This window comes from Bombina bombina, chromosome 8, assembly GCF_027579735.1.
Source record: "Bombina bombina isolate aBomBom1 chromosome 8, aBomBom1.pri, whole genome shotgun sequence".
NCBI lineage: Eukaryota > Metazoa > Chordata > Amphibia > Anura > Bombinatoridae > Bombina > Bombina bombina.
The window spans coordinates 96,783,771-96,807,259 of NC_069506.1; the positions used below are offsets into that span (position 1 = coordinate 96,783,771).

The following is a 23,489-nucleotide window of genomic DNA, read 5'->3' on the forward strand; positions in this document are numbered from 1 at the left end:
TATGGACTGATTTCTCACTGGCTGATTAGAACAATTCCCACAGCTATATTGGGAAAATGAAAACAAAAAGTACTTTGTTTCAGCAATAAGATTAGTAAGAACATTATACTTTGTTGTAAACTTTGCTGCCCTCTAGTGCTCAGCAGTGTTATACATTGTTTAAAAAAAACAAAAAAAAAAACAGGGTTCAATCATAAACCTTTAGGAAAATGTATAAAATAATTAGTCTACAAAAATCCTCATAGACTTTAATGGTTTCTTTCTGTAGAAAAACATTAGATAACCTTTTTCTAAAGGATTTTAATCAACCCCATAGTTACAAACACTGCTGCTGTATCGTGCTCGGGACATGTATAAATTAGTTTCTAAATTAATAGTAGTAAATTCAAAAGCTTTTAAAGTGACAGTAAACCCCAAAATTTTCTTTCATGATTTTAATAAAACATACAGTTTTAAACAATTTTCCAATTTACTCATATTATAAAATGTGCTTCCTTCTCTTGTTATCCTTTGCTGAAGGAACAACATTGCACTACTGGCAGCTAGCTATCCACATCTAGTTAGCCAATCACAAGAGACAAATGTGTGCAGGCACCAATCAGTAACCAGCTCCCACTAGTGTAGGAAATGTGCATATTCTTTTTCAAAAATGGATACAAAGAGAACAAAGCACATTTGAAAATAGAAGCAGGGCCAGACTGGGGAAAAAAAATCAGCCCTGGAAATGTATGAAGACCAGCCCTGAATTCCATCGATAAAATGTACATGCCCCATTTTTCTCAAAGGGGATTACTGGGACACTCCTTCCCCAATATTTTTATTTTTCAGAATTAAATTACTTTGTATTAAATAAAAATGTCAGATTGATGTTATATAGCAATGCTACAACCCAATTGCAACCATTAATCACCCCTTTAAATTTTAGCTTTCCAGCCCTAGCTGCTGCAGCCCACCGAGAAATCTCCTGGTATCCTGGTAGGCCAATCCGGCCCTGAATAGAAGTGAATTTAAAAGTGTCTTAAAATGACATGATCTATCTGAATTATGCACGTTTCATTTTGACTTTTCTATCCCTTTAAAAAATACATCCTCTATCGGATCGTAAAATAATATTCCTATAAGTGAGACAGCATAATTATAAATTGGGATTGTTAAATAACTTATGCACATACAAGTATTACAATCATCTGATGCGTAATGTATTGTTGTAATAATATTAATGTTGAACTTTGATTGGCTGATTTACTGATGAATGCAGTATCCTATAGTCTGTACAAGGTATCTCAGAGGATAAGCTTTTGAGATTATAGAGGTCTCCTCCATGTGTCATCTGATATTATGATACGATGGATACGATTCAGTAGACAAATGTTTTACAAGTCCTGAATACAAAGGAGAGACAGTAAACATTCATACGTAAAAATGCAGGAGATGAGTTCTGGGCTTAAACAGTAATGTTGCATGATAAAGGGTTAAGAAGCACGAGCGAGATTGTGCATTTTCTTACTCCTAACAAAGACAAACAGGCAGGAGAAGTAAGTTAAAATAAAATCTTTTATTCCAAAATTATTAAAGGGCCATAATACCCAAATGTTAAAACACTTGAAAGTGATGCAGCATAGCTGTAAAAAGCTGACTAGAAAATATCACCTGAGCAACTCTATGTAAAAAAGAAAGATATTTTACCTCAAAGTTTCTCAGTAGCCACATCCCATTGTAAAGGATTTCTAAGCAGCATTTTAGTGTGTCTGTCCTAGTACAGCTTAGGGGATGAGCCTTGTGAACTCTCATATTATTTCACCAATAAGGTAAAGGAAGCTTACTATGAAATCTCATGAGAGTTAAGTCAAATCTCATGAGATCACAGTAAGAGTTCATGACCTCAGCACTGCTGATGCTGATTGGCTGCTGTTCATTTCTTCATTTATTTTTTTATTTTTACCTGCAGCTGGGAGCAGGTGAAGTATAACTTACTCTGCTGAGCTGAGGAAATTGTGAGGTAAAATATCTTCCTTTTTTACATAGAGATGCTCAGGTGATATTTTCCTGTCAGCTTTTTACAGTTATACTGCATCAGTTTCAAGTGATTTAGCATATGAGTATTATGTCCCTTTAAAACACTTACAACAAACAAGTAGCTGGAGAACTTCAATGTATTTTACACCAGTAGACTGCTTAAAGGGACAGTAAAGTCATAATTATACATTCATGATTTAGACAGAACATACAATTTATCAATTTACTTCTGTTATTTAATTTGCTTTCTTCTTGTTATCCTTTGCTGAAAAGTTTATCTAGAAATGCTCAGGAGCAGTAAATAATCCAGGTTCTAGCTGCTGATTGGTGGCTGCATATATATATATACACTGATTGTCATTGGGTCACCCATGTGTTCAATTAGAAACCAGTAGTGCATGGCTGCTCCTTCAACAAATGATACCAAGAGATTGAAGCAAATTTGATAAAAGAAGTAAACTGGAAAGTTGGTATGTTCTACCTAAATCACGAAAGAAAGAATGCTTTTGGGTTTCATGTCCCTTTAAAGGCACATTAGATTCAAAATGTAACCCCTGTAATGTGTTTAATTAAGAAAAATAAAACAACATTGCTATGTACATTCATAAATTAAAGGGATGGAAAGGTCAAATGGAATGGAAATGTGCATAGGTGCATGTCAATTTGACATAGAAGCATTTTTGCACTCTACGTCCATTAGCAAAAATGCTTCTAGTAAATGTTATTACTGTGTATCAGGGACATATGCACATATGCTGTGAGAGCTGTGTACCTTATCAGAGAGTCAGCAGTGGCTTGTATGGCACAAACCAGATGTAATACACACCACTGCCTGCTCTGTGAATACTGGTACACGGCCCTCACAGCATATGTGCATATGCCATTGAAAACCAGTAATAACTTTGAAATGGAAGCATTTTTGCTGATAGAAATATATTGCAAAAATGTTTCTATTTCAATCGAAATACATCCTTTTTTTCCTATTTTGACCTTTCTATCCCTTTAATTGTCCATTTTGACCTTTCTATCCCTTTAATTGTCTGCTTCTGCTGTAAAATGCATTTGATAATGGACTTATTTTACTCTCACCAGCCACGGTGTTGTATACCCTGTATGCTAAAGTACATTGAAATGTATATAACCCTTGCAACAATATATATAACAATATATATTTATATCTGTCATTAACTGGCCAGGAACTGAAATCAACACGGGATGCATCCCTGAACTGTATTACATTTGCAGAAACTCACAACATGACATAGATATATCTTTTTTAAAATATATATTTTATATTCAAATGTTTTGCAATGCAGTGCTTTATTTCACATATATATATATATATATATATATATATATATATATATATATATATATATATATATATATATATATACAGGGAGTGCAGAATTATTAAGCAAATGAGTATTTTGACCACATAATCCTCTTTATGCATGTTGTCTTACTCCAAGCTGTATAGGCTCGAAAGCCTACTACCAATTAAGCATATTAGGTGATGTGCATCTCTGTAATGAGAAGGGGTGTGGTCTAATGACATCAACACCCTATATCAGGTGTGCATAATTATTAGGCAACTTCCTTTCCTTTGGCAAAATGGGTCAAAAGAAGGACTTGACAGGCTCAGAAAAGTCAAAAATAGTGAGATATCTTGCAGAGGGATGCAGCACTCTTAAAATTGCAAAGCTTCTGAAGTGTGATCATCGAACAATCAAGCGTTTCATTCAAAATAGTCAACAGGGTCGCAAGAAGCGTGTGGAAAAACCAAGGCGCAAAATAACTGCCCATGAACTGAGAAAAGTCAAGCGTGCAGCTGCCAAGATGCCACTTGCCACCAGTTTGGCCATATTTCAGAGCTGCAACATCACTGGAGTGCCCAAAAGCACAAGGTGTGCAATACTCAGAGACATGGCCAAGGTAAGAAAGGCTGAAAGACGACCACCACTGAACAAGACACACAAGCTGAAACGTCAAGACTGGGCCAAGAAATATCTCAAGACTGATTTTTCTAAGGTTTTATGGACTGATGAAATGAGAGTGAGTCTTGATGGGCCAGATGGATGGGCCCGTGGCTGGATTGGTAAAGGGCAGAGAGCTCCAGTCCGACTCAGACGCCAGCAAGGTGGAGGTGGAGTACTGGTTTGGGCTGGTATCATCAAAGATGAGCTTGGGGGCCTTTTCGGGTTGAGGATGGAGTCAAGCTCAACTCCCAGTCCTACTGCCAGTTTCTGGAAGACACCTTCTTCAAGCAGTGGTACAGGAAGAAGTCTGCATCCTTCAAGAAAAACATGATTTTCATGCAGGACAATGCTCCATCACACGCGTCCAAGTACTCCACAGCGTGGCTGGCAAGAAAGGGTATAAAAGAAGAAAATCTAATGACATGGCCTCCTTGTTCACCTGATCTGAACCCCATTGAGAACCTGTGGTCCATCATCAAATGTGAGATTTACAAGGAGGGAAAACAGTACACCTCTCTGAACAGTGTCTGGGAGGCTGTGGTTGCTGCTGCACGCAATGTTGATGGTGAACAGATCAAAACACTGACAGAATCCATGGATGGCAGGCTTTTGAGTGTCCTTGCAAAGAAAGGTGGCTATATTGGTCACTGATTTGTTTTTGAATGTCAGAAATGTATATTTGTGAATGTTGAGATGTTAAATTGGTTTCACTGGTAAAAATAAATAATTGAAATGGGTATATATTTGTTTTTTGTTAAGTTGCCTAATAATTATGCACAGTAATAGTCACCTGCACACACAGATATCCCCCTAAAATAGCTAAAACTAAAAACAAACTAAAAACTACTTCCAAAACTATTCAGCTTTGATATTAATGAGTTTTTTGGGTTCATTGAGAACATGTTTGTTGTTCAATAATAAAATTAATCCTCAAAAATACAACTTGCCTAATAATTCTGCACTCCCTGTACATGCAGACTGAAATTACTCAATATCCCTTTAATTGTTGTATTATTAGCAAACTCTTTCTTGGTCCTAAAAATTAAATTTTACTTAAATAACTAATGGTTTATTTTGTTCTGTTTTGTACACATTTCTTTACTCACATATGACTTATTAATCCCAGGTGTGTGGGTCTGACGGTGTGACATATGCAGACTGGTGTCAGCTGAAAACCATAGCTTGCCGACAGGGCCGAACCATTTCAGTCAAGTACACCGGGCCATGCCAAGGTACGTTTTGTAGAAGATCACAGCAGATATACAGTATCTATCAAGCACTAAACATTTGGTTTAAAAAGCATCAAAAGCAATAATTGAACCTTGTTCTCAGGCTTTTGTTTCGATCAGAGATGCATAAACTATGTCTTGCGGCCACATTAGCTCTGTAAGGGTATTTGTGTAGCTAATTTCCTGAGCAGGGCTTTAGTTATATGTTTAAAGGGACATGAAACTGAATATTTTTTTTTTCATGATTCAGATAGAACAAAGAACTTTCTAATTCACTATTAGCATTTTTTCTTTGTTCTCTGGGTATCCTTTATTGAAAGAGTAGCAATGCACTACTGCAAGCTAGCTGAAGACATCAGTAATCCAATGACAAGAGGCATATATGTGCAGTCGCCAATCAGCAGCTAGCTTTCGGCTTACCTAGGTATGCTTTTCAACAAAGGATACAAACAGAACAAAGCACATTAGATAACAGAATTAAATTGGAAAGTTGTTTAAAATGACATGCTCTATCTGAATCATGGAAGACACATTTTGGGTTTCATCTGCCTTTATTTCCTTTGCTGGAGTTAAACACATAGTTTACCATGAATACAGATGTGAAAATTAATTGTTCTAACAAATTAGAGCATTTTCACGTGAGATTTTATTTTTTGCATTCAAATTTTGCTTTACTTTGAAATTAATTCAGACCATTTGCAATGGGCGCACAGCCCTAGAATATCTTTTGAATATACTTCTCAGTATACATGGAGTTAAAAAAGGGCAGGTTGGTGCATGCACACGCAATGTACGGGTAAGTGAGTGTACAGTTCATATGCCCCAATTAGAATCTGCCTTACCCTTGAGACCGGTGCCCATAAGTTCTGATCTAAAGAAACCTCTTTTTTTAAAATACTATTTATGTTGTAAAATCTTTCAAATTGTTGTGCTGGGGGTGGGGCTATACTGTAAATCTGCAGCATTCTATTTCATTTTTGTCTCCCTGCAATACTGTTTTATAGACCAGTTTCTAAATGTACAGGATAATGTTGGCTTTGGATGAGCTGATGTAAAATGAACTGACTAGTTTTTTAAAATGTCTTCCCAGATCTCAATGATACTGTACTGATATTTTGAAATTTGCTGAGCTGAACAAGCTTCATAGATTTCACTAAATTTGCATTATGTTACTAATATGTAATGGCTGGATAAACTGGTTTTCAATAAGATAAATTATATTTCGTGGTGCATTTTTATAGAAACCATCACTCCTTCAAATCTTCAAACCGTAGCTCCAAATGGAACACCAGCCCCTCCCATTGGTCGATCAATTCCCACACCGACAACACCTTCAAAGGCTCCTAAACCAAAAAAGCCAATCAACTCCTTCCAATTGGTGATGGAAACCACAGCTGCCCCCAAAGTTCGTGCAACGAGTACTGCCAGACCTGTGACCCAGACGCACAGCGCACGCACGACCACTATTAAACCAACTGTGACAGTTCCTGTGGTCCGACCCACATATTCTCAAACATATGATGAATCCGGCAGTGGAAGTGGTGATGAGGACATGGAAAGCAGCGGAGATCTAGAAATAAGTGGATCAGAACCAAAAAGTAGGTGTTTTTATTGACATTTTAATTAAAGGGACATTAAACTCAATATCACATAACATGTTTATGTAAACATAGAAAAACAAAGCAATGCAATGTATATTCATTACTTATTTTGATTACTTTTCCTGTAATTTATTTCTACTAATTTATTTTTGGCCACTCCACTCCAGAGGGATGAAGTGCATACTCCATACTTAAAGGGACATTCCAGACAAAATTGAAATGTACACAGGTGCATTTCAGTTTTGGATAGAAGCATTTTTGTAATGCTCATGCATTAGCAAAAATACTTCTAGCATAAGCTATAGCTGTTTTAAGAGTGTACTTAAATATGCTCCGTGCACCAGCATTTAAACCCAGCACTTGCAGAGAGAGACTTAGATGCTTATATCATGTGGAAATAACTTAATTTGCATCATTACTGGCATGACTCTCTGAGCAGCTTCAATATATAAATTGCTGGTGCACTGAGACTACCTATGCTTAAAATGCACGTGCAGAGAAAAACGCTAACACTAAAACAGTGAAAACTTTTACTATTTGCTGTTTTGTTAATATATATATTGGAAATGTGTTTCTGTCCAAATATGTAATTCATTTATGTGCTCTTCAATTTTGACTGGAATGTCCCTTTAATTATGCTACAGATTCTTTGACTGTGCAACATGCTACAGTGAGTGAATTTCATCTGACTTTAAAACATTTAATTTGTATGTAGACAGATACTTTGTAATGCAGCGCTTAATATTTACTAAATACTTAATAAAACAAACACACACAACTGATTTATGTTGACTATTTAAAGGGACGGTAAAGTCAAAATTGCATTTTACGATTCAGATAGAGCATTTCTTTGTTCTCTTGGTATCCTTTGTTGAAACACATAAGTAGGTAGGCTTAGGGGCAGCAATGCTCTAGTGGGAGATAGCTGCTCATTTTGTTCACTTGTCATTGGCTCACCCATTGTGTTTAGCTAGCTCCTGGTAGTGCATTATTGCTCCTTCAACAAAGGATACAAAGAAAAAGAAGCAAATTTGATTATAGAAGTATATTGCAAAGTTTTTTTAAAATGCATGCTCTACCTGAATCATGCACCTTTAAAGGGGCATTAAACACCAAATAAATGCTAGATAGAATGATGCATTCAAAGAAAAGATTAGTCTGAGAATAATCTGTAGATGTATTTTTTAAAGTTTTAGTGTCTATAAAACAATGGGAGCAGCCATGTTGTAACTTAAGTTACCTTCTCTGCTGTGGCCGATTAGGGACAGTTATAAATAGGTCACTAGAGTGAGCAGCCAATGGCTGTGTGGAATATAACAATTTTTTGCACTTCTATTTCTAACAGGAACTGAAATCTCACAATTTCAGAATGTAATTTAAAGGAAAAGGGGACAAAATAAATAAAGTAAATTGCAGAGATTTTTTTTATATATACGATATATATAATTTTATATCACTATGTCAGTATTAAATGTCCCTTTAAAGCTGAGAAGAATCATGGACAATGACATTCACTGTTCATTCTCACACATTGTCCTCTTTAGCAGGAACACCAGATGAAGAACTTCAGGAACAAGAGGACGATGACGACTCATTGGCCACCCCAGTCATGGAGAGAGCCAGCTGCTATAACACACCTTTAGGATGTTGCTCAGATGGGAAGACCCCAGCCCTCGATACTGAGGGGACAAACTGCCCAAGTAAGTCATAGTGGGAATTGTTGTTTGTTCATTTGAAGCTGTTATTGGTGCGCAGGCGAATGATGCAACGGAAAGAGAACGTTACTGAAAATAAAGAAACATTTTTACATTCTCAGCATTGCTGGTATAAGAATAATTATGGATTAATATTTCTTTAATAAATTATTTATCTGGAAAATGTATTTAAACAAAGCAGTGGCACACAGTGATAGTGCTACAAGGGGTCATTAATACTATGTTTGCTGATGTTTGGCTACAAACTGTGACCAATCATATTAAAGGGACGTTGTAGTATAAAATAAAACTATCAGTTTCATTACAATGTTTTATCTTTAAACACAGGGCTCTTGTTTACTATAGGTCCGATGATACTATTGGTTCTCTGCTCAGGCAAGATAATCTATAAAGTCTCTGCATTATGGCGACGTCCATTGTTTTATAAAATAAATATTTTGGGAACGTACATTTTCTCTTGAGAGGTGCTCTGCAGTGATCTGGATGTAAAGGAGAGACCCGACATTACACGATAATGACTGGAAAAAACTAATCCCAAACATTTTGTGTAATTTGTCTCCATGCCAGCGAGTTTTGAGAATCAGGCCCTATGTGTTTAATCCCTGAAAAGGGTATAGTAGAAAGTTAAAAATAAATGTTTAAACTTCACAAGTGTAACATGATTTGCTAATACGTGTGGATAAAAAAATAATACAAAGATGAATACAATAGGGTATTTTACTAAGTGTGAAATAATATACTTATTTACTTTGCACCAATACTACAGAGAATTGTTTGCAACTGTCATTGCACAGATATTATTGTCACTTTGATATCATATCCTCTGTTTTATTATCATATTATTATTTTGTATTTACATTTATTAGAACATAATAAAAGTTTAGTTCCCAACACACTCCTGGGATGTTCCCGAACAGGACACAAAGATTGTTATTGGTGGATATGTACATATGCATCTCCTGATTGGATCTTTTGGTTGTCTTTTTCAGTAGCAGCAAAGCATTGCCTATATGTGTGCAACTGAAACTGTGTTTAACCCATAGTGAGAAGGGGCATTCATTTAAAAATATATTGATCTGGCATTTTATTTTACTTTAGAAAGTCTCATTAAATAATGAGATATTTGGTTTTAGTTTAGAATCTTCTTTTAACTACTAGGTTGTTCCAGAGCTCATGTCCTTTAAAAAAGTTAGGTCCAAGTTTAGTTAATATACCTCAGGGAATAAAAAAGGAAGGAAACGCTGTGACTTTAATGAATAAAGTCCATAGTCTTCCTTGAGGCTAACTTCACCTCATCTATGAAGAGAGCTGGACAGATAGCTCAGCATGCTAAGGTACTGTGGCTGAGCTCTGTAGCAACCCAAGGTTCGATCCCCAGCGAGGTCCACTCAGCCTTTCATCCTTCCAAGGTCGATAAAATAAGCAGCGCCTTGAGACCCTTACGGGTGATTAGCTGCGCTTTACAAGTACCCAATACATACGTACATACAAGAGAATACTAATAAATGTAGTTTTGATTTTGTAACCATTATAGTAACTGTATGGGAAGTATATCTGTTAAAATAACTGAGGTGTCAACCAGCATCCCTCAAATATATATTAAAGGACCAATAAACACAGCAGATTTGCATAATCAACAAATGCAAGATAACAAGACAATACAATAGCATTACTTTGAATTTCAAATAAAAAGTAGATTCTTTTCTAACACATTTCAAAGTTATGTATATTTCCACTCCCCTTGTACCATGTGATAGCAATCAGCCAATCACAAATGCATATACGTATAGTCTGAGTTCTTGCACATGCTCAGTAGGAGCTGGTGACTCAAAAAAAGTGTAAATATAAAAGTGTGCACATTATTTTTAATGGAAGTAAATTGGAAAGTTGTTTAAAATGACATGCTCTATCTGAATCATGAAATTTTAATAAAACCTGAGTGTCCCTTTAAGAGCAACCCCCACTTGCCCAACTTGTATAATGTTAGTACCTAAATAATGAAGTTATTTTGGGTCACTTTTATTCAGACTTCATTATCCCCAAACTACTTACATGCAGCACATTATTGTGTGACATTATAGCAAAACATTAAGCTGTGATCCGGCACCAGAACTCACATTTGTGCCAAATTTTGCAAGTTTCCCACCTTCCTTTATTATTGCCCAGAAGGGAAATGGGAAACATCTAAACACACCCTCCAGAATGTTCTGACCCCAGTTTTTCAGAAGAGAATGTTGGGAGGTAGACCACACTTCTCCTGTACCCCTTCCTGTTTGTGACACAGTAACACGACCTATGTGTAAAAGTATTCATACATTGATGGATAAAGTTGGCGAAGAGCTTCTTCTCTACAACAAGCCAAACCCCCTTTCTCTACAAGAATCCGCTGGGAAGTGTGTGGCTATGGAGATATAGGGCCCTTGTGAAAGCACAATTAATGTTCTTGCTAAGACATTGTTAGTTTTACCTACTTAGATATGTTTGTTTTGATAAATACAATTTGTAATCTTCAGTAGCCCTGCAAGTGTGTAAAAAAAACACCTGTGTTGCAAAGGGTGGACACCCCTGTAATATTATTTATTGTTTATTTTGTTATTTAGTATTTTACCTTGGACGGTTTGAAAATGGAGATGGGTTTTGACCGGTGGACTTCTGTCTGTGTTACAATATCTGCCTAACCGTGTCTGATTCTTCCTTGTCTCTTCCTCTGCTTCTCTCTCCCTATAAATATTTGTCTTTCAGTTTCTTGTTGCCCAGCTAATAGAGGCTTCCACCTCAGCCGCCTCTCATGGGGAGTTACTGTATCTGGTAACGTGCCGTCTTATCTGCCCAGTCAGCCTAAGGCTGCTGCCACACTATCACATCCTCACCCAGCCGCAGTTACTAACCGTCCATAGCTCAGCCTTGTGCCATGCTACTAACCTACACCCGGCACTACCCATGATGCCACTCACCAATGCAAAGGGGGAAAGTGTTAGGAAGATGATTTTGTCTTTTCCATCCCTTTTTATGCCAGTTATCTTATTACTTTACTTTTCTTTTCTCCCAATCATAGAAACCAAAATATTCCAGGGTGTTCTCATTGTGGAGGAACTGGAAGGCCAAGAGGTGTTTTATACGCCTGAAATGTCTGATTATAAGTCTGAACTCTTCGGAGAAACCGCTAGAAGCATTGAGAATGCAGTGAGTATTTGACTACTTTTTGTTTTTATGCTTGTGGACTATATAAATCTCCACCGATAATAATGTGGACGTTGTCCTTATCAACCAGTGAGCTTCTTTAATGTAGACATTCACTTACTGTTAGTTTCAAAACAGCTTTATTGTAACCATTGTCAAGTCAAAAAATAACATGTATCAATAGTGCTCCTTATCAATTATTAAATATCCTTTTTTCTTTTTTTTAATTTTTTAATGTCCATTTAAGTAAATATTTTGCTTGTTCACAGTACAGAAACTAAACCGTTCTTAAAGGCAAAGCTTTAACAATAAACTATTTTAACTTTGATATGATACAATAAGCTGTGTTCAGGAAAATTTGACATGACACATTTTAAATGTAATGCCTAATGGTTTTTTTAATTTTTAAATGCTTAGTTATGTGTATCACCCCCCATCAAATCCTGATATATTTCTCAAGATTATGGCGTGCTGCAAAATGCTTTCGCCTTACATCTGAAATCTAAAATGGCACAGCAGCGTGAAAGAACGTGATTAAAACTGTGCACTCGCAGAAATACTCACAAACTGTTTACATAATCGTAAATGCCTTAATGAAAAATAAATTACAGATTTCAAATGATGAATTTAGACTTTCTTATCCCAACAAATACATTTTTAGATAAAGTGAGTGCCCCTTTAAATGTAGTTTCAGGGAATAATGCCAGATTTGTAGTTGTGCTGACAAACTGCAAGATCAATAGACTCTTCTCAAATCTGTTAGAAAATGTATTTGAACAGACTTGTATGTGTGCAAGGCAATTTTCAAATAAAAAGCCATTCTAGACAATAACAGACCCCAGTTTTCAAACGAAACTGTACAGCATAAATTTGTTAGATGCTTTCCAGTTATCTATTATAATTGAATGGAAGTCAATTTAAAAGTTGTTTAAAATTGTATGTTCTGTCTAAATCATTAATGTCTAATTGTGACTTACTATCCCTTTAAGGACCTTTTAGATATTCAATTCTCACTTTGTCTTTTTTCTCAAAAAAAAAAAATATTAGTTAAAATGGTGATCAAATCACATTTTAAACTAAAAGTTCATAAATAAAATATGTTCATCAAATGTTCATTCATGATTGCAAATTTTCTTTTGAAGTTTTATAAAAATGTTAATTAAAATTTAACAGAAAATGATAGGAAAGGGTTAACTGTACACCTATCATGAATCATGCTTGTAAAGAAACTCAGTCTGCAATCAAGCATCCAAAGCAATCATCAGTAATAATGAACCAATTGTCAGTTGACATTTCCCCTTAACATTTCCTTATTTTCTGCTACCGTGAAAAGATTTTATTTTTGTGTGTTTATTAAGTCCAAATGTAAGAAATCCATATGTTCTATAACTATCTAATAATTATTATAGTCACGCTAACAAACTCAATTAGATGCCTTTTTAATGGATTGGAATGTTCTAAGATAGCCAAAGAACAGCAGAGCTGGAATAAATGTTTTATCTGGCAAATTCTAGGCGTAAATTAATTTGCAAGTTCTCTTTAACTGAGAAATTGGTTGTCTCTTGACAAGTACAAACTGGAAAAATGATTTCCCCCAGTGTTTCAAATGAACTGCTGCAATCAAGTGTGTGTGTGTGTGTATAATAAACACAAATATTCAACTTTTTTTGTAAATGAAAAGGTGCTGATTCTTATTGATTGATATATTCTACTCAGTAACAAAGGGACAACGTTATTTACAATAGTTGATGTATTTTGCAGCCCCCTCTTGTGAAACTTAGAGTATTTACATGACGATTACTAATATCACCTATTATAAGTTGGCAGAGGCGGGGGTACTCAGTACCGGTGAGTACCCCCACAAAAAAGCCATATATATATATTTACTGTATGGGTATAAATACATATTTATATCTCATAGCCTTTTGTATTTGTATAACATTGCTATTATAGCAACGTGTTTGGTAGGAGCTCTGTTAGTGTCGCCTGTCTAGAGATTTGATTGAGAAAGCTTGCAGCCAGCTAAATAGTATTTTTTATAATACTTACATAGGATGTTTATTCTCTCCTGCATAAGGGATATAATGGACACTATTTTTGCTCAGTTTTTGTATTTTGCTGGTCATAAGATTAGGGTTGCCACCTCGGCCATGTTTTCCTGGACACTTATGAGTTACACATGTTGCAGGGTGTGTAGGGAGGAGGATCATGTATTGTGTTTCTGGACAGCACTCAATTCATATTCCTCCCTGCATACCCTGCAGCATGTGTAACTTATAAGTGTTCTGTATTTTAAGGGACAGGTGGCAACCCTACATAAGATTGTGGAGTTGCCTTGCGATATATATATATATATATATATATATATATATATATATATATATATATATGTGTGTGTGTGTGTTTAATAAGTCACTCTGCTGTTTTACAAAGGGTGCAACTTGAACTTCTATTTATTGCGTCTAAGATCAGTGAGTGCTTAATTTGTATTTTTTTGTTATACATATATAGATATACATATATGTTTGCAGAGAATTCCCACTTTCAGTTCATACTCCAACCACGAGGGTGTCTGGATAACTCGAACTTTATAGAATTGTCAAAAAAAGATCTGCATGCATTTTTTTTTAAAGCCGCACTGTTACATTTTTATGCAACATTCAGGGGACTATATTTTTGAGAAAACAATGCTAGTTATTTGGATGTAATGATGACAAAGTAAGATTTCAAACAATCTCTTAGAACCAAAGAAAAAGACTGAATAAATTGTCAGATGCGATAGCTTTTATTATGACAATGTTGACGTGTTCAGATGTTGATTAAAATTCCTGTTCTCCATCCATGTTTAAAAGGAAAAGGCCATTGGCTCTGGATACGAAATGAACAAAATAACAGTCTCTTAACTCACAACCTTGTCAGTTTTGCAAAGGGCATAATTTAATTAACATCATGTTAAACTGAAAAGCTATGGCAGGAGTGAAATGTGAAATAATTCTGCTGCTGACATTTCAAGATAAAGTTCAAGTTTTTTTTTATTATTAAATGTTCAATTTCACAATAGTTGTAATTAATTTTTGTTGATTACTAGATTTTCTATTAATTAAACGGTGGCTACACCATTCTCTAATCTACCTAAGCCTGGGGTAAAGATTTCGTTTGTCAAGAATATGGTGCTTGATATTTTCATATACATGAAAGCTAAAATATGTTTGATTTGCACAATTAAACTACAGTAGCAGCCAATCTAACTTAAGTCACTAACAGAGTTTCGGATAAGGTCATACTTTCACTGTGATTCCTAAAGTGCTTAAATGCAATTTTTTTTTCCTCCTAAAAAGCACATTTTTGACTTCACAGAAGTTGTATTTTGATGTTTGAAAGTTTTGTTACATATGGGCAAAAACTAATCTAAATGTCACTGGTAGGAAATGCTTTAAAGGGACACAAAACCCAAATGTTTTCTTTCATGAAAAGGATAGAGCATGCAATTTTAAGCAAATTTCTAATTTACTCCTAGTATCAAATTTTCTTCGTTTTCTTGCTATCTTTATTTAAAAAGCAGAAATGTAAAGCCTCTGAGACTGCCCATTTTTTGTTCAGAACCTGGGTTACGCTTGCTTATTGGTTTGCTAAATGTAGCCACCAATAAACAAGCGCTATCCAGGGTGCTGAACCTAAAATGGGCTGGCTCCTAAGCTTCACATTCCTTCTTTTTAAATAAAGATAGCAAGAGAGCGAAGAAAAATTGATAATAGAAGTAAATTAGAAAGTTGCTTAAAATTGTCTGCTCATGAAAGAAAAAAATTGGGTTTAGTTTCCCTTTAATCAAGTCAGAGCACACGTCCCAACATTCCGACATGGTTAAACTGCAGATCTGAGATCTTATTTTGGGACTGTCCTGCAAAATGCAGGGCAGGTGAGTAGTAAACCATAAACTAACACTGATTTAAATGTGTTTGTCTTTTCCTTGAATAGGTGAGAAGGTAAAGCGACAGTATAAACCACTTTTCATATAACTGCATGTAATAGACATAATATAAAGAAGAATATGCACTGATCTAAAAATCCAGTATAAAACCTTTTAAAAACTTACTTAAAAGTCCCCAGTTTAGCACTGTTAATGAGGTTAGGCTGGGGCACCCAGTGAAAAGGGCTGAGAAAGCAGGAAGAACAGATACCCCCCCCCCCTCACTGCATATGAAAAGACCAATTACATCTTATACTTTGGGGCTTGTTTAGGAGTCTGAAAATCAGCACAATGTTATTAAAAATAAGCAAAACTATACATTGTTACAAAAACACTCCCAGATGGGCTATATAAACGGATCATCTACAAAACATTTATGAGAAGAGAAAAATGTAGTTTACAGTGTCCCTTTAAGATAGAATGCTCAAACCTACAAGTACTGCTACCAAACCCACAAGTACTGCTACCAAACTCAACAACATCTAACAGCATTTTTGTAAGTATAATATATATTGCATAAGCAGGATTTTACTTCCTGAGTGACATTTTAGTTGGAGTCCATAATGTCACATTCTTGAATAGCAGACTTCTCGTTATAGTTATGGGGACTGCTAACACTGCAGGCTTATTATAGAATAACATAAAGGTCTACAGAGGCTTTAATAAGTGTTACTGCTATTATACATTCCAAAATTATAGCTATATGGTTTCCATTCTTATAATTTAGCTATAATATACAGTATAATACCTCAGTCATTGTGGCTGCAGTGCCATATTCTCTGTTATGTGAGTTTCCATACAATTCCCATAAAACCTTGCCGTGCTAAATCAAAAACGCACCTTGTCACATGATGTTTAAGCTGCAATTTAATTTGCTTGTCAACAGCACAATAAAATAACAATTGATGAAATTGGTAAGTACGATCGTTTGCAGAACAACATTGCACACAGCTTGCTTACTGCTACGGTTCTTTCTGAGGAAGTATAACTGCAAGTCACATGATGAAAACGCATCAATTTGTGGCACATTTGTGTTTACCTGTGAGTTTAATAAAATAGCCGCAAATGCTTAGTCAATATTTATTTTATTGTCCTATTGACAAGCTGGTTAAAGTCGGTTTATTGTTAATATATACAACCCAATTAGGATAGATGAAAACATTTCCTTAAGCTCGTCTCCCATCTGTTTGTGTTTATACTCTTTCTATTCTTTTGGCTAGGAGTTGACACACTTAGATGTTGTGTAACACCGTGTATTGTGTTAGGTTTCAAAGCACATTGTCATTTTTCTATGGCACCATCTGTATCTCACTGTAGCATTTGAAAAAAGGAATGGACTTGAGCATTAAGGAACCAAAGCTCCCCCTGCTGGTTCCACTGTTGGTTTGAAAAACGATCAAGCGGCTCTCATGACAGTTCTAATGAAATGATTTATTTATTTTGCAAAAAAAAATTTTCTTAGAACATCAAATCCCGGCAGGGCCGACTCAGCCCTTCCTCCTTCTGAGGTTGATAAAATGAGTACCATTAAATTGGGTAATAATAACAACTATTACTATTCAGCTGCCGATTTGGTTAATTCCGAGAGCGAGCGCTGAAAAAGCGCTTTGAGTCCCACTGGGAGAAAGGCGCTATATAAATACTAGTTATTATTATTAATGTAAGCATTTTACAACATATACATATTAATTTTACCTCAGAATTTGGGCTACTTTGCCTCAGCTACCATAATCTTTGATGAAAAAAACGATTTCAATAAAATTCCCTGACATAACTGGCCCCTTGACGTAACTGGCACACACGCACCATGCACACAATTCAGTGACAGTTGAGTTCATGCATTGTGCATTCTCACCAATTCTTCGAGATAAGCATCAGGGTTAGAGAGAATTTTTATTACGAGCAGTTGTTCTTTTTTCTATCAAAGTATATGGCTGTCTTGTAATAAATATTATGCTGAAGCCAGGCAGCACTATTTCTTTTGTGACTTTTATGTCCCTTTAAATTTGATTATTTTTTAATGTAAAATACCATAAAAGGATCATGAAACCAAAGATTTTTCTTTCATTATTCAGGTAGATTATACAAAATTTAAACAACTTTCCAATTTACTTCTATTATCAAATGTTCTTCATTCTCTTAGTATCCTTTGTTGAAAGAGCAGGCATGCACTACTGCGAGTTAGCTGAACATATCAGGTAAGCCAATGAAAAGAGACATCTTAGGTGCAGCCACCAATCAGATGCTAGCTCCCAGTAGTGCTTTGTTGTTACTGAGAGTACCTAGGTATTCTTTTCAACAAAGGATTGCAAGAGAAGAAAACAAATTAGATAAAAGAAGCAAATTGGAAAGTTGTCTAGGAAAGCATACTCTATCTGAATCATGAAAGAAAACAATTGGGGTTTCGTGTCCCTTTAAATACAATACACTATATCTTACACTCAATTTTAAATGAACAAATTAATGAGTAAATTGGTATATGTCTTAAAACTGCATATTCTTTCTGATTCATGAAAGTTTAATTTTAGTGTCCCTGTTTTATTATTTTACTTTTACAGACTTTTACTGTTTATTTCTAGCTGTTCTTCAAATAAAAATACCACAAAAGTGATTATATATTGTTTTCAATTTACTTGATTACCATGCATATGTAAGAGCACTAATAACATGTCAAATTAATTAGCTGTTTTCTTTCAATTATAGTTATTATATTTAATTTTAATTTTATTTTGACGGTAACCGGAAATGCACAAATGTGTGAAACTAGCCTTTAAAGGAGAACTCCCACTGCCTTGTTAGTTTAAAGTGACGCACCTCTCAGAACAGAAATATCCATTGTACAAAGAATAAATAAAAAACAAAGAAATATAATATATTTTATAATTCCCTCTTTTAGATGCAAAAGGGAAATCTTTAAAGTCAATTTAATCTATTTGCTTTTGGAAGATATGCAATTCTCACTGTTCATGTATATTAAAGGGACATAGAAGGGACAGCAGTTTTAAGACACTTTCCAATTTACTTACATTATCAAAGTTTGCACAGTCATTTTATATGCACACTTTCTGGGGAACAAGATCCTACTGAGTCTGTGATAGGCCAAAGTCTGTCACATGATACAGGGGGCTGAAAAATGGGAGAAAAAATAAATTTGTCGGAAAATAAATCTACTGCTTATTTGAAATTCAGAGTAGGTGTTAAATCATTGTCTTTTTAGTGTGCAATTCTACTGCAGAGTGGTCCTTTAAGTGATTTCATTTCCTTAAAGACCAATACCAGAACAAGGGGTTATAAAGTCAGGATCGGGAGTAGTAGGTTCAGGAGTATTTTGAAGAATCACTTGTTTAGAGAAAGTGTAGCTGATTCATGGAATAGACTTCCAGTAGAGGTGGTAAGGGAAATCAAGAATACCTGGAATATGCATTGGGCTACACTAACTGGCAGATTTATCAATGTCTGGACATAAAAAGGTTCACAACCTGTACATACCAGATCCAAGTTGCGGGATACATTCACTCCCTGTATTGCAACACTGCCCTCTTCTCTCGCACAACAAATTGCACGAGAGCAAGGCTTGACGATCACCTCAATCTGATTGGTCTGGGCTCATTTTAATCTGGCAACTCTGTTGGCTAAAAGGGCTTAGAAAGGAGCGGTTCAAATAGTTGCTACATAAATGTCTGTTGCAGGGTCGCATAACTGAGCCTGTAAATGATTGGGGCAGTCATCTTTTGATAAATCTGCCTCTAAGAATTTGTTAATCTTAACCTTCAGAAGAAAACGCATGCGGATTTGATGGTCCTTTTGGTTCAGATTTGTTGTCATAATCTATTTTTTTCTGTATTTCTCGTTTCTTATGATACCTTGTAAAGTTTTCACTTTTCCACTCCCAAGTTTTTGTTAGCCAGAATTTCTCTGTAATTTCCTCTTGCTTAAGAAATACATATAATACACACGTTAAAATTTGCTATAGAATGAAAGGGATATGAGTTCCAGTGATATTCTGTGTTGAAGAGATACCTAGATAGGCATCTGAGGCACTACATGATAGGAAAGAGTGCTGCCATCTAGTGTTCTTGCAAATGGATAACATTCTTGGAAAACTGCTGCCATATACTGCTCCAGAAATGGGCCGTCTCCTAAGCATTACATTCCTGCTTTTTTAACAACAGATACCAAGAGAATGAAGAAAAATGAATAATAGAAGTAAATTAGAAAGTTGTTTAAAATCATATGCTCTATTTGAATCAGTAAAGAAACATTTTGGTTTTCATATCCCTTTAACCTTCATGTGAACTTGTTTATGTTTAAAAACCAAGATACAATCTGAATTCTTAAAATAGTGTTGATATTTTATTGAAAATATTCAAGACACAGAAAAACAAGGCAAATCATTGCAATTTAAAAAAAAATCAAATCAGCAAATGTAAAGGTTGATTTGATGGTTGCAAGAAAATAAGTGCATACATTTTTATCAGCCTTTTGCCTTAACTCTCCTTTTCCCCCCTTCTCAAATGCTTCCTGCTACCCTCGTCTTCAAAGCATTCAGCATCTCTGCGATTAGAAGATCTCCTATCAGTAGAGATGGAAAACGTTACTGGCCAGGACTCTCTGTCTTGGAAGAATTAGCGCTCGTATTGTTCTCTGAAATGGCACTTTCTGAGTTAGGGAGAGATGGAAACTGTAGATATATCTTATCCGTTTTTAGTATTGAGCTGGTCTGCAAAGTCTGTGGGCATTACTGGGAGCAGAAAACAGATCTGTGCATGCCCCAATACTAGTTATAAAAAAATCCTCTGTTTTAGAAAATTAGACTTTATATCTCAAATAAAAATGTAAAGGGACATTATACACTCATTTTTTCTTTGCATAAATGTTTTGTAGATGATCTATTTATATAGCCCATAAAGTTGTTGTTTTTTTAAAAATGTATAGTTTTGCTTATTTTTAAATAACATTGCTCTGATTTTCAGACTCCTAACCAAGCCCCAAAGTTTTATGTGAATACCGTCAGCTACCTACTCCAGCTTGCTGCTGTTTGTGTAAAGGGTCTTTTCATATGCAAAAGAAGGGGGAGGGGGGAGTGTCTTATTTGCCACTTGCAGTGGGCTTTCCAGCTACCTTTTCAACAGAGCTAAACTGGCAGCTTCTAAGTAAGTTTTTAAACAGTTTTATACTGGATTTTTATATCAGTATCTGTGCATCTTATTCTTTATAGTAGTGTCTATTACACGCAGTTATATGAACATGAGTGTATACTGTCCCTTTAATGGCAAACACTAATTAATTATTTGTATATTGACCAAACAAAATGTAAAACTCCCTAGGACCAATTTTTCATTTGCATATCATCGGTAGCAAAATATTCAGAATGCCAATGATCTGCTGCTGAAGTTGTTTCAGAATCAATGCTCACTTCAGTTTGTTGTTTCTTTAAAGGGACACTAAACCCAAATGTTTTCTTTCATGATTCAGATAGACCATGCAATTTTAGGCAACTTTCTAATTTACTCCTATTATCAATTTTTCTTCGTTCTCTTGCTATCTTTATTTAAAAAGCAGGAATGGGATGCATAGGAGCCGACCCATTTTTGGTTGAGAACCTGGGTTATGCTTGCTTATTGGTTGGTAAAAATTTAAGCCTCCAATAAGCAAGTGCTATCCATGGTGCTGAACCTAAAATGGGCTGGCTGCTAAGATTTACATTCCTGCTTTTAAAAAAAAGATAGCAAGAGAACAAAGAAATATTGATAATAGGAGTAAATTAGAAAGTTGCTTAAAATGTCATGCTCTATCTGAATCATGAAAGAAAAAATTTGGGTTCAATGTCCCTTAAAGATTCAGAGAATCTCACATTTCACATGACCATTAAACTATTCAAATTTCATCAGCAAAGACGTTTTTTTTTCTAATTTATGTAATATAGCAAAAATTTCACTCCATTTTAAGCCGTTTTATATCTTTGAGCTGAAGCAGTTTTAACCTGTTTGATTTTAAACGTCAATTTGTTTTGTAGTCCAGAAGCATACCCTATTAAGGGCCAGATTATGGGGCCCATTTATCAAGCTCCGAACGGAGCTTGTGGGCCCCTGTTTCTGGCGAGTCTTCAGACTCGCCAGAAACAGCAGTTATGAAGCAGCGGTCTAAAGACCACTGCTCCATAACCCTGTCCACCTACTCTGATGAGGCGGACAGGAATCGCCGGAAATCAACCCGATCGGGTTGATTGACACCTCCCTGCTGGCGGCCCATTGGCCGCGAGTCTGCAGGGGGCGGTGTTGCACCAGCAGCTCTTGTGAGCTGCTGGTGCAATGCTGAATACAGAGAGCGTATTGCTCTCCGCATTCAGCGAGGTCTTGCGGACTTGATCTGCACTGTCGGATCAGGTCTGCAAGACCTATGATAAATTGGCCCCTATGAGTGGAGCGCAAAAATGTGCTTACACTAGTGCGATATTTGTGATCCACTCAGTAATATCGGCTCACGCAAATGCAGGGAAACTTTGAGCTCACGAGAGCGGACTTTGATAGGCTCCAATAGGAGCCTTGTTCTCTTGCCTTGAGACACAGCAGAGAACTTAGCGTAGCGCGGGGCTAAGTCACGCAGCAATGGGCATCAACATGTAAATATATATGTATATGAATATATACATATATATATGTGTTACTAGGAATGCTGATTGTGGGTTAAATTACAAGTGGCAGGTAGTCTTTATAGGAGTGTAACTTATTTTCAATGTATTTATGTTGTGTTTAGTGCAACTTTTTTTTAACACACTACCCTTTACGAGAGGTTTTCAGTCGCTCTAACCTGCTGAGCGAAAAATGTGATTGCGCCCTTGCGTGTTTGCTTTCAACTTGTAATACGAGCACTCTATTTCCAACACGAGCAAAAACCTGATATATCTTTCACACAATAGCACACCACTTGTAATCTAGCTCTGCATCAGCAAAATGTGGGGTTCAACTCTTGTTCTCAGACGGCAAAATCTGAAATCTGGGGCTCAATTTTATATATATATATATATATATATATATATATATATATGGTATATGTATGTATGTATGTGTATATATATATATATATATATATATATATATACAGCAAATAAGTCTCAGAATATTTTATTGGCCTCAAATTTCCTGTTGCTCTCGCGGATGATAGTTTGACATTCATGCACAACAAATGCACAGCTATTGTGCTAAGTATTTCTATTTGGCAGTCGAACTGCGGGGGGAACAGGTTGAATTGGCTTCGGTTTTGCAGATGCCTTTTTATATAGATCCAAAGCACTTTTCTATTAATTTATTTGGATCAATTGTATAGAAGCAGAGTTGGCCAAGATTGCACAGCAGTGCGCTTCAGCTGGTCTCCTGAACTTCTACTCCCAAATGTTACTCTGCTGATCTGAACCAGCCAAATGTTTTAAAAACATTACAATAGGAGGCATTTAATTCTGAGCAGGAGATAGACAAAGTGAGTCTATTGTCAGATAGTAGGTTATTATGTGAGCATCAAGGAACTTGTTAATCTCTTTATTATCTATTGGTTGTGCCTGTTATAGCTTGATTATAATAACACATTTCACTATTCAGAGACACAAGCGCGACTAGATTACATTCACCTCCTGACATTTTGCCCTACAAAATCTGGACTGTAGACATGAATTTATGTTCCGTGCAGCTCTAACAGCCTTTTTTTAAAGCGGAGATAAGCTAGATGTGCACGTGCACGTTCACAGGAGCTGACTGGTGATTATTATGATCCGTGCATTAAAACCTGTGCATTTCCAATGTACTTCT

The 23,489-nt window shown here is 35.8% G+C and overlaps 1 protein-coding gene and 1 long non-coding RNA gene across 4 annotated transcripts in view; one reads left to right on the forward strand and one right to left on the reverse strand.

Annotated features, from left to right (window-relative positions):
• AGRN (agrin) overlaps window positions 1–23,489 on the forward strand; it is a 735,367-nt gene that overhangs the window by 610,976 nt on the left and 100,902 nt on the right. For all 3 annotated transcript variants that reach the window (XM_053690462.1, XM_053690463.1, XM_053690464.1), the window contains 4 exons: window positions 5,122–5,227; window positions 6,466–6,822; window positions 8,370–8,525; window positions 11,596–11,723. In XM_053690462.1, the coding sequence (XP_053546437.1) occupies window positions 5,122–5,227; window positions 6,466–6,822; window positions 8,370–8,525; window positions 11,596–11,723 (747 nt within the window). The remainder of the gene's footprint in view (window positions 1–5,121; window positions 5,228–6,465; window positions 6,823–8,369; window positions 8,526–11,595; window positions 11,724–23,489) is intronic.
• LOC128638485 (uncharacterized) lies at window positions 5,853–8,602 on the reverse strand. Its single transcript, XR_008399100.1, has 2 exons — window positions 8,463–8,602; window positions 5,853–6,794 (listed from the first exon to the last, which is right to left on the reverse strand). It is a non-coding gene; the product is annotated as an uncharacterized LOC128638485 (long non-coding RNA).